Genomic DNA, 10,549 nt, shown 5'->3' with positions numbered 1-10,549 from the left:
GGAGAAGTTGTTCCTGGAGCCGAGGGTTTGTTCAAGCCCTGAGTGGGTGGGGTGGCTGTGGAACATGCTATAAAGAAGCATTAGGAGCTGAGCAAACACCACCAGCTGGAGCAGCGGGAGGAGAAGCGACATGGCAGGGCTTCACTTCCGCTCCGTCCTGGTGACGGGGGCCAACCGGGGCATCGGCCTGGGGCTGGTCCAGCATTTCCTGGAGATGCCAAAGCCACCCACGTGGGTCTTTGCGGGTTGCCGGGACCCCAAGGGCCAGCGGGCGCAGGTGAGGCCGGGCTGGGAGGCAGTGGGTGGTGCTGGGGATGGGGGCGCCAGGTGCCGAGGCGGCGGGTGGGAGCAGGGAGGGGGTTTGCCAAGGGCTGGGGCTGTAGCCGGGCACGCGCGGCACAGGGAGCCAGGCTGGGACAGCCCCGGGATCAGCGGTGGCTGGCGTGTGCGGAGGGGACGGTGGCCCGTGGCCCGTGGGGGAGGCAGGGAGCCCCGTGCCAGGGCAGTGGGAGCAGGGTGCTGGGCGTGAGGCCGGGCAGGGACGGAGCTGGAGCCCGAGGGGCTTTGCCCGGGAAAGGCTGAGCCTCTGCAGGGGCAGCCCCTCCTGCCCCTCCGTGCTCAGGCAGCCCCTCTCTTGCAGGAGTTACAGAATTTGGCTTCCAAGCACCCCAACCTGATCATCGTCCCGCTCGGTAGGTGCCCCGAGGTGGGCTCCCTCGCCCTGGTTGCCCTGGCGTGTGCCCGGGCGCTGTGCACACCCCGGGAGCCCCGTGCCGGGAGGGAGCCGTGCCCACGGGCCAGTGCCTGCGGGGACACCGGGTGCTGCCGTCCCTGGGGGGACACAGGGGACTCCAATCCACCATGGGGACGCTGAGCTCCCCCGTGTCGGCCCTGCAGAAGTCAGTGACCCTGCCAGCATCAAGGCGGCTGCAGCCAGAGTCGGGGAGCAGCTGGGGGGCTCGGGACTGAACCTCCTCATCAACAACGCTGGAATTGCAAAGCAAGTATCACTTGAAAACGAGACGCTGGAGAACATGACCCAGGTTTACACCACCAACACGGTTGGGCCCCTGCTGGTGGGCCAGGTGAGATCCTCACCCGAGCAGTGCTGTCCCCAGGGAGGTGACAGGGTCCGGCCTCTGTTCTGGTGCCGACGGGCTCTTTCCTGACAAGAAGGTCATGGAGCCTCTGGCTGGAGCTCAGGAGATGGAGCCTGGTGGGCTGCAGCAGCGGGAAGAGGCGGGAGGATGCTCTGGTCCTGGTGCCAATGTTGCCCGCTGTGACAGGAGCTGGTCCTCTTCCCTGTACCATCTCCATGTGTGGCCCTGTCTCCTCTTCCTCCTCACAGGCGTTCCTGCCCTTGCTGAAGAAGGCTGCCCAGGGGAGCCCAGGCTCAGCGCTGAGCTGCAGCAAGGCAGCCATCATCAACATGTCCAGCATTGGGGGCTCCATCGCTTCTCTGTTTGGGTTTGATCTGATGCAAGTTGTCTCCTACCGCTGCAGCAAGGTACAGCCCTGCCGTGCTGGGGACGGGTTTGCTTCCCCTGCCCTGTCCCGGCCATGTCCCCTCGCAGCCACCCTTCCCCTCCCGCCGCCATCCCTCCCTCTCTCCCCGCAGGCTGCTCTCAACATGCTGACCAAGTGCCAGTCCCTGGGCTACCGGGAGCACGGCATCCTCTGCGTTGCTCTCCACCCTGGCTGGGTGCAAACCGACATGGGGAGCTCAGCTGGACACACAGTAAGAGTTTCCCTCCCAGCCCCCCTGCTGATTTCCCCAGGGAGGGAGGGAGTCGCTGCCCGCACCCCCCACCATCCCCTCCCTGCCTGCCCCATCCCTGCCCGGGCGGCTGCCCCCATCCCCTCTGCTCAGCCCCTCTGCCCGGGTCTGCCACCTTTCCCCTCATCCTCCGGGGGCTCCTCACCCTGGCCCAGCTGCTCCAGGGCAGCCCTGAGCCCGGCCTGGGGCAGGGGCTGCCTCTCCCCCTCTCCCCGCAGCCCCCCGTGACGGTGGAGGCCAGCGTGCGAGGGATGCTGAAGGTGCTCTCCTCCCTCGGCGAGAAGGACGCTGGCACCTTACTGGACTGGGAAGGGAAGGTGGTGCCCTGGTGAGACCCCAGCCTGGCCTCCTGGCAGTGGGGCCTGGGGCTGGTGCTCCCGTTGGCCCCCAGCCTCAATAAAGCCTGACCCGAGAGCCCCCGGCTCTGCTCTGCGGCCCCACTCCTTATCCTGGGCTGTGGCTGTGCCTGCAGCCACCTGCTCGCCCCACGGCTGCCACGGGGCTCCCCACCAGTGACACCCCCTGGGTGCTGTGGCACCATGGCCGCCCTCTGGGGACGTCCCCTCCAGGAGGCACCACAGATGGGGCACAGCCCCTCTCCTGGCAGTGGGGCTGCCCCAGGGACTTGGGATGTCCCGGCGCTGGGATCCCAGGGCCACACAGACACCACTTGGATAGGGTGCCCCAGGGACTGTGAGTCACAGAGGCTGGGGGTGACAGAGACAGGGTGCCCGAGGGGCTGGGAGTGCAGGGACAGGGTGCCCGAGGGGCTGGGGGTGACAGGGACAGGGTGCCCGAGGGGCTGGGGGTGAAAGGGACCAGGTGACCAAGGGACTGGGAGTGACAAGGACCGGGTGCCCATGGGGCTGGGGGTCACAGGGACAGGGTGCCCCAGGGACTGGAGGTCACAGGGGCTGGGGGTGACAGGGACAGGGTGACTGAGGAACTGGGGGTGGCAGGGACAGGGTGGCCAAGGGACTGAGGAACTGGAGGTCACAGGGACTGGCCACCCTCTCCCCTCAGTCGGGGGACACGGGGTCTCAGGGGGGAAGAAGGACACACGGAGCTTGGGCAGCAGGTACCAGGCTCGGCTGGGGCCTGCCTGTCATGGCAGCCTGTCCCGTCCCCTCCTGCTCTCTCCTCAGCCCACCTCGCCAGGACGGGGCTGCCAGGGAGGGACCCCCGAGGCCTGGAGGCCAGCTCTGGGGGTGGCCCCAGCCCCCTGGACAGGGCGGGGGGCTCGGGTGGGAAAGCAGCGGCCTCTGGAGAGGGGCCAGCACTGGCCCAGCATGGCTGGCACCTCTGTGGGGAGGGAGGGGAAGGGCTCCTGGCCCGGCCCTGGTCGCCGTTGGGGCTGGGGATGTGTGGGGATGTGACGTCCCTGTGGGTGACTGTGCTCCCCATGGGGATAACATGGGGCGCAGAAGGCCTGGCCCCACGCTGACACATCCCCGGGCTGCTGTGATGTTCTCCTTCCATGCCTTCCTGGACCCAGGGCTGGCAGGGCTGCCTTGGCCAGTGGTCTCCTCCCTGCCCTGGAGTGGCTCCAGAGCCTCCAGCCCCATGCTCACAGAGTTGCAGGATCCAGAGCGGGTCCTGGGGCCCAAGGACCAAGGGCCCACACCTTCCTGGAGAGGGAGGAGAGCTGGAGGTACAGCGGGGATCCTGCTCACCCTTCCCTGCACAGCCCAGTACCTCCTCTGTCCCCATGTCCATCTTCACCCAGCCAGGATGGGTGGCCACGCACAAGATCCCCTTCTCTTGCAGCTCCACAGCCAGGCACCTCGTCACCATGTTCTGGGCAGCCTGGAAGAGGCACCGCCATGCCATCACCATGGGTGGGAAGGAGGGGGGAGGTTTCCCAGCCAGAAAATGGGTGGGGAGGTGGAAAAAGGGCCTTTTCCCTGGGGTGAAGCATCGTCACCACCTGCCTGAAGGGCTCAGCCCCAGGTGCTGCTGTCTCCATCTCAGTGCTTGCGCTTGGGAGGACTAGGCAGGGGGTGGGTGGCCTGGGGCAGGTGGATTACACAGCAGAGCATCCCTAGCACCTCCCCTGGCACCTCACCTTGCTGGCACGGTACGGGTACATGGGGGCCTGCAGCACCCCACGGCACAGCCCGATGGAGCCCAGTTTGGTGGAGACGTTGATGACGGCGGCCCTGCTGCAGCTCAGCCCCTCCTTCCCTGCGCCCTTCGCTGCCTTCTCCAGCAGCGGCAGAAATTCCTGGCACAAAGACACCCATGTTCAGTTAATCCGTGACAAACCCAGAGCCTGAGGAGCACCCTGGAGGTCTCTGTCCCAGAGAGTGGACGAGCAGATAGACAGATACTCCTGGAAGAAGGGCAGGGTATGGGGAGGACACCCCAAGGACCGTCCAGACTCCAGCCTTTCCCTTCCCCAAGGAAGGAGGGAGCCAGCACAGGCAGCCCTGGGAGGGCAGGAGCTCCAGGATGGGAGATGCTGGGGCTGAACTGAGCTGCCTTTTGACTTCCCTGCTCCTCTGGGTGGGCAGAGGAGACCCACTGTCCTGGGTCTTGCCCCATCGGTCTGTCTCATTTGAAAAAGCCAACCAGCTGAGGTGACACTGCACATAGTGAATTCACAGAATTCATAGCATCATTGAGGTTGGAAGAGACCTATCAGATCATCAAGTCCAACCATTAACCTAACACTGCCAAAACCACCACTAACCCATGCCCCTCAGCACCACATCTGCCCGGCTTTTAAATACCTTCAGGAATAGCAACTCCACCACTTCCTGGGTAGCACCCAAAGCGTGCATCACCAGTGGAGACATGATGTGCTGGACATGCAGGGTAACTGCCTTCAGCCAGTAGGCACACTGGGCTTGCTCCACTCCATGAATCTTTCATGGGACAATCAATGAATGAGCATTGGCTTAGAGGAGGCAAGAGCAAGGCAGAGAAGGTCTGCTCCTGGCCACCTGAGGCACCACCTGCCTCATGGGACCCAGGGGAGAAGGATGAGCACAACCCATTTCCAGTGCTATACGGGGACAACGTGGAAAGACCATCTCGTGAAGCTGCCAAGCCCACCAGAGCTTGACATCCCACATCCCTCCCACGTGCTGCTCCCTCCCTCCTCACCCACCTCAGCTTCTCCTGGACTGGCTGCCCAGTAGCTCCTGGATTACGGGGCCAGGTTTCACAAGGTCAGCTGAGTTTGCCTGAAAACCCGAGTGATTTTTGCCCTTTGGCAACAGGGGCTGGCTCCCAGCCAGGAACTCTGTCCTAGAGTTTGAAGAGCTGGAGAAGTTGTTCCTGGAGCCGAGGGTTTGTTCAAGCCCTGAGTGGGTGGGGTGGCTGTGGAACATGCTATAAAGAAGCATTAGGAGCTGAGCAAACACCACCAGCCGGAGCAGCAGGAGGAGAAGCGACATGGCAGGGCTTCACGTCCGCTCCGTCCTGGTGACGGGGGCCAACCGGGGCATCGGCCTGGGGCTGGTCCAGCATTTCCTGGAGATGCCAAAGCCACCCACATGGGTCTTTGCGGGTTGCCGGGACCCCAAGGGCCAGCGGGCGCAGGTGAGGCTGGGCTGGGAGGCAGTGGGTGGTGCTGGGGACGGGGGTGCCGGGTGCCGGGGCGGCGGGAGGGAGCAGGGAGGGGGTTTGCCAAGGGCTGGGGCTGCAGCCGGGCACGCGCGGCACAGGGAGCCAGGCTGGGACAGCCCCGGGATCAGCGGTGGCTGGCGTGTGTGGAGGGGACGGTGGCCCGTGGCCCGTGGGGGAGGCAGGGAGCCCCGTGCCAGGGCAGCGGGAGCAGGGTGCTGGGCGTGAGGCCGGGCAGGGACGGAGCTGGAGCCCGAGGGGCTTTGCCCGGGAAAGGCTGAGCCTCTGCAGGGGCAGCCCCTCCTGCCCCTCCGTGCCCAGGCGGCCCCTCTCTTGCAGGAGTTACAGAATTTGGCTTCCAAGCACCCCAACCTGATCATCGTCCCACTCGGTAGGTGCCCCGAGGTGGGCTCCCTCGCTCTGGTTGCCCTGGCGTGTGCCCGGGTGCTGCCGTCCCTGGGGGGACACAGGGGACCCCAATCCACCATGGGGACGCTGAGCTCCCCCGTGTCGGCCCTGCAGAAGTCAGTGACCCTGCCAGCATCAAGGCGGCTGCAGCCAGAGTTGGGGAGCAGCTGGGGGGCTTGGGACTGAACCTCCTCATCAACAACGCTGGAATTGCAAAGCAAGCATCACTTGACAACGAGACTCTGGAAAACATGACCCAGGTTTACACCACCAACACGGTTGGGCCCCTGCTGGTTGGCCAGGTGAGATCCTTACCCCCAGAAATCCATCACAGCTCCTGTGAGTGTTCCTTCCTGAAAAGCTGCTACCCAAGCTGGGCTCTACCATGGGATGTGAAGGGAGAGTGACAGATGGTCCTGCCTCCACTCTGGGGCCCTATGGACTCTCAGTCAGTGAGAAGCTTATGGAGCCACCAGCTGGAGCTCAGGAGCAGGAGCCTGGTGGGGTACAGCAGTGGGAAAAGGAGGAAGTTCTGATGCCGATGCCAACATTGCCCATTGTAGCAGGAGCTGGTCCTCTCCTCTCTTTGCAGGCATTCCTGCCCTTGCTGAAGAAGGCTGCTCAGGGGAGCCCGGGCTCAGCGCTGAGCTGCAACAAGGCAGCCATCATCAACATGTCCAGCTCTGCTGGCTCCATTGAGGAACTCTATTTATGGAATTTAGGACATGTTGTCTCCTACCGTTGCAGCAAGGTACTGCCACACTGTGCCAGGTGTGAGACCAGACGTTTTCCTCTCCAAACAATCTTGCACACCTTCCATCCTCCCCCTCAAGTCCCTGCTCCTCTCTGCCCTGTGACTGAGCTCCCGTCAGCCACTTGATCCCTCTCACGGCACATTCCCATGCTTGGCCCCGGGTCCCACCTCAGAGGGACGTGCCAGGACGGGCCCTCAGCTGGGCTGGGCAACCATACGGGGATGGTGCAGCAGCACCCTATGCCCTGGGGCAGCTGGCTCCACCTGCCCTGCCCTGTCGCAGCTGCGGGGTCTGGCCGTGTCCCCTCGCAGCCACCCTTCCCCTCCCGCCGCCATCCCTCCCTCTCTCCCCGCAGGCTGCTCTCAACATGCTGACCAAGTGCCAGTCCCTGGGCTACCAGGAGCACGGCATCCTCTGCGTTGCTCTCCACCCTGGCTGGGTGCAAACCGACATGGGGGGCTCAGGATCACAAAAGGTAAGAGAGCATTTGGACAAGGTCTGGAAGAACCTCTTTATTTGGCAACGCAGAGTTTGCTGTAGATTGATCAGTCCCAGACACCTTGGGCTCTGGGGGAGCTCTTTGGCAGATACCCTTAGGGAAGGAGATGAGAGATGAACAACTCTTCTTGCCCTGTGGTGGCCTCTCCTCACTCAGTTCAGAGAGCCCAAACCCTGACAATGACCTGCTCCAAGGCAGACCTTAGCCAGGCCTTTGACACATGGCTGTGTTTCTTCTTCTGCCCCTGCAGCCCCCTGTGACGGTGGAGGCCAGCGTGCAAGGGATGCTGAAGGTGCTCTCCTCCCTCTCTGAGAAGGAGACCGGGGCCTTCCTGGACTGGGAGGGGAAGGTTGTGCCCTGGTGAGATGCCAGTCCAAGATCCTGACAGCAGGTCCCACCTGCACCACGTCGTGCCTGTGTCTTAATAAATTTGTGTCTGTAACTGATAACTAGCACTGTTTAAGCCTTCATCTTGGTCTCCTTCTAACTATCATTGTGAGAGTCTTCACTAGTGTTTTGAGAGAACTTCTCAGACTTATTTCTGTGTATAATTAAGCTAGGTTGGTCGAAAATTCTGATCTGCTCTGACTGGCAGCCTTGGCCATCACCCTGGCAGGACTCATCCCACAGCTCGCCCTCTAATAACCTTCTGATGCATCAGGCACTTCTTTCAGTGAACCTTTCCTTGTTTCTAAGTATGAGGACCAGCAGAGCTCTGCTCCTTGTCAGGTCCTCTATCACATATGTCAGGAAGTTACCACCAATGCCCTCTAGGAACCTCCTGGGTTGCCGATGGCCTGCTGTGTTATCCCTCCAGCAGATGTCGGGGTGGTTAAAACACCCTGTGAATACCAGAGTGTGCAAACACAAGGCTACTTCTGTCTGTAGAAGGCCTCATGCACCTGTTCCTCCTGATCAGGCAGCCTACAGCAGACACCCACTACAATGACACCCATCACAATCATCTCCTTAATCCCGACCCACAAGCTCCCTGCTGGCTTATCACCCATCCCCAGGTAGAGCTCCATGCACTTCAGCTGTTCTTCACATAGAGGGATCCCTGAGACCCACCAGTGTCCCAGGACTGGAGATGCTGTTGTATGTGCCTGTCTCCAAGCCTTCTCTCCTTCTCGTATCCCAGGAACTGGAATGTTGCTGTGTGCACAACCCCACACCAGCAGTGGTGGCACAGCCTCTCCAGTTGGGACTGATGAGCCAACCAGACCATATGGAGTGCAGAACATGAGCCCACATCTGAGGACAACCCCTGCTCCATGGCTGTCAGTGCTTCCTCATTCTCTTTAGAGAGTGGACAGGGAGATGGGGATTGCACCCTCCCCTGCCTCTTGTAGGGCAAAACCTGCCAGGATCTGGGAGAGGCTAAGGTGGAGAGGAGAGGAGCCCTTGGAACCCCCACGTGACACAATCTGGGGTCACAATGGGACATTCCATGTCAGGATAGAGCTGGAGGCCCTTGGGCAAAGTGAAAGGAGGAGGTGGAGATAGTGGAAGAGACGTTTCCTTCTCAACCTCTTGCTACAGGAATTTACCCAAAGGGAGACAAAGATGGAAAACCTGTGCAAAGATGAGTTTCCAACACTCAAGAAACTCACCTCTGCTGGTGAGGCTCACAGGAGCTATTTCCGGATGTAGTAGACAATTTCAGCTGTGAAAGTAGCTGTGGAAACATGGGGACTTTGGGTGAGGACTGGACAGGGCTGTTGGGTACAACAGCAGCCCTGTCTGATCATCTCTTCCTGGCTCAGGATCAGTTTGGCAGCCAAGTCTCCTGGGTCCTCTTCCTGAGGACCTTCCTCTGCCATTGCCTTGCTGCCCACTCCCCAGGTTGAAGCCCCTGACACCAAGGGTTGCCAATTGCCTTGCAGAGGGGATTGCCTGCCCAGAGCTCCCAGCCACGATGGCTGCGCTGAGTTGATGAACCCAGAGAGCGTTGACAGTGATCCCTGCAGGGGAGATACCTGGGGGTCCCCTGAGCCTCCGAGCCCTCTGTGGGCTCCACACCAACCTCTCACTGGTTTGGACATCTATTCCCAATTTCCTACATCTCCTGACATGTGGAGCACGTCACATGTTCTTAATTGGAGCGACAATATGTTTAATCTCACCCGTCATCTCCTTGGGCAAGAGTGTACTGAAGCTGATTTGGAGCATGACACATCTTTCGCTTGCTTTCCAGAGGTCCTCATGATTTGGGATAGCGTGTCTGAACATGTGAGACAGCATTTGGCAGAGGATATGGTGAGTCTTGCATCTTCTTCTTCCCCTGGTGAAGCCCTGAGAGCTTGCCTTGCCCAGACACCGCTGCGCCATCGAGTGCCATCGCTTCCCCATGCTGAAAGCAGAAGCAGCCGCCCAGCAGGACACTGCTGCCAACAAACATGACATAGACCAACTTCTCTGGCTGCTGCAATAAAAGTGAAAGTCCAGATGAAGTAAAAGAAAGTGTTAAGCACTTTCTGGGCCTTCTCTCATCTCCGTTGCTAGCGTGGGAAGGCCATACCCTGGTACCTCTGTAAGGGTTTGCCCCTGTTGAAAACTCCTCCCAGTACATCTAGGGGAGGGATGTCGACTGTGCCATCACTTTTCCCAATAGCTTTCTTGACCAGAGCAGAGGAGAAATAGCAAAAAACACCTGGAGTATGTGTTTTCTCCAAAGTTTCCTCAGTGTCCCATCTTGGCCTTTGTAGACTTGGGGTGGGCAAGGCACAGGGTGGCTTTCCCATGCTCTGACGAATCATTGGATACTTACAATTGTTCCTTCTTTTTATCTCCACTGTTCTCAGGGTGTCCAACTGTTAGGAATCGGGACATTCTATGTTCTCAAAGACTACATGTGCACTGTGAATGGTGAGGTTTTGCTTGTCCGGAGACCCGTGTTTCAGATGTCCAGAGTGATTGCAGATGAATGCAACCTCAGATACACTGAAGAAGATGTTCCTGGTAAGAGGACAGATTAAAACCTTTGCCTGCCCTTGCACTACCCTTGAGGCATACGCTAACCACTCTTAAGGCATGACTGAATAACTAAATATGTCCTGAGAACAACCTCAGCTTGTTCAAGCTGAACAGATCACCAAGGAGCAATTTCTTAGAAAGAACTGTTGGGTGTCCTTTCTTGATGATAGGCATTCAGCTAGAGGATCTCTTTAATTGCTTTCACACTTGGCTCCATAACATGCACAGTTATGCAATATTAGGACTACTGCTTTCGGACTGTGATTTATTTGAGCTGCCTTTCCTAAAGAAACTGAGATAAAGCTCATGCTCCACCTTGATGGTGCTGCTCATCTACTTGTAAGGGCAACAGCCTTAGGGCGAAGAGCTCCTGCTGACTCTTTCAGGCTCCCTCTAGAGCCATGTGGGTCAAAGTCACTTGTAAACAGATTAGAACCAAAGGTGGGGACAAGAGTTTGTGGAAGAACTCATGAATGGCTAAATTTAACATGACTTCTGGTCAGTGCAGGTGCAGTGTGACACGGATGATGCTGTGGGGCAGAAAGAGCTTGGGTTTGTGTTTGG

At 59.8% G+C, this 10,549-nt stretch overlaps 2 protein-coding genes across 2 annotated transcripts; both read left to right on the top strand.

The window, feature by feature from the left end:
- On the top strand, positions 1 to 2,151 carry LOC106891282 (C-factor-like). The gene is made up of 6 exons (XM_014947734.1): positions 1 to 277; positions 641 to 692; positions 898 to 1,085; positions 1,349 to 1,507; positions 1,619 to 1,738; positions 1,996 to 2,151. The coding sequence occupies exons 1-6, from the start codon at positions 131 to 133 to the stop codon at positions 2,107 to 2,109; spliced, it is 780 nt and encodes a 259-aa protein (XP_014803220.1). The 5' UTR covers positions 1 to 130; the 3' UTR covers positions 2,110 to 2,151.
- A 2,873-nt stretch (positions 2,152 to 5,024) lies between these two features.
- Positions 5,025 to 7,448, top strand: LOC106891290 (C-factor-like). Its single transcript, XM_014947744.1, has 6 exons — positions 5,025 to 5,323; positions 5,687 to 5,738; positions 5,870 to 6,057; positions 6,348 to 6,506; positions 6,866 to 6,985; positions 7,260 to 7,448. The coding sequence occupies exons 1-6, from the start codon at positions 5,177 to 5,179 to the stop codon at positions 7,371 to 7,373; spliced, it is 780 nt and encodes a 259-aa protein (XP_014803230.1). The 5' UTR covers positions 5,025 to 5,176; the 3' UTR covers positions 7,374 to 7,448.
- Positions 7,449 to 10,549: the final 3,101 nt, after the last annotated feature.

Source organism: Calidris pugnax, unplaced genomic scaffold (assembly GCF_001431845.1).
Source record: "Calidris pugnax isolate Ruff unplaced genomic scaffold, ASM143184v1 scaffold30, whole genome shotgun sequence".
NCBI classification, from domain to species: Eukaryota; Metazoa; Chordata; class Aves; order Charadriiformes; family Scolopacidae; genus Calidris; species Calidris pugnax.
The sequence above is the reverse complement of the archived record's forward strand: the minus strand, read 5'-3'. Positions and strand labels throughout refer to the sequence as shown.